The sequence below is a fragment of the Crocuta crocuta genome, unplaced genomic scaffold (genome assembly GCF_008692635.1).
Source record: "Crocuta crocuta isolate KB4526 unplaced genomic scaffold, BGI_CrCroc_1.0 scaffold415, whole genome shotgun sequence".
NCBI lineage: Eukaryota > Metazoa > Chordata > Mammalia > Carnivora > Hyaenidae > Crocuta > Crocuta crocuta.
Window position 1 is genome coordinate 1136537 of NW_027531525.1, and position 348 is coordinate 1136884.

At 62.1% G+C, this 348-nt stretch overlaps 1 protein-coding gene across 1 annotated transcript in view; it reads left to right on the plus strand.

Moving 5' to 3' along the window:
* The first annotated feature begins 212 nt into the window (after positions 1-212).
* PSMD4 (proteasome 26S subunit ubiquitin receptor, non-ATPase 4) overlaps positions 213-348 on the plus strand; it is a 9825-nt gene continuing 9689 nt past the window's right edge. The window contains exon 1 of the mRNA XM_077772540.1: positions 213-288. Coding sequence (XP_077628666.1) covers positions 263-288 — 26 coding nt within the window. The 5' untranslated portion in view covers positions 213-262. The remainder of the gene's footprint in view (positions 289-348) is intronic.

Genomic DNA, 348 nt, shown 5'->3' on the forward strand with positions numbered 1-348 from the left:
CCACCCGGCAGAGAACTCAACCAGAGAGCCTGCATGACAGGGACGGCAAAAGCTTGCCCTCTTTTTGTGTGTTGCTTCGGCCCGGCGTCCCGCATGAATTCCATTTTGGCTGCGCCTACAATCCCAGAATGCAACGTGGAGGATGGAGGCGGAAGCCGCTCGCCGAGCGGGGCCTGTGATTGGTGGTGAGCACTGGGCCAATGAGAGAAGTTGTTGTTAGGCAGTCTAAGGGAAGCGGTCTGGGAGGGAGGAAGGTGGCAAGATGGTGTTGGAAAGCACTATGGTCTGGTGAGGAGCTGCCTCGGGGTCCCGGGGTGGGGCGGGACGGGGTGGGGGGCGCGTGGCGCG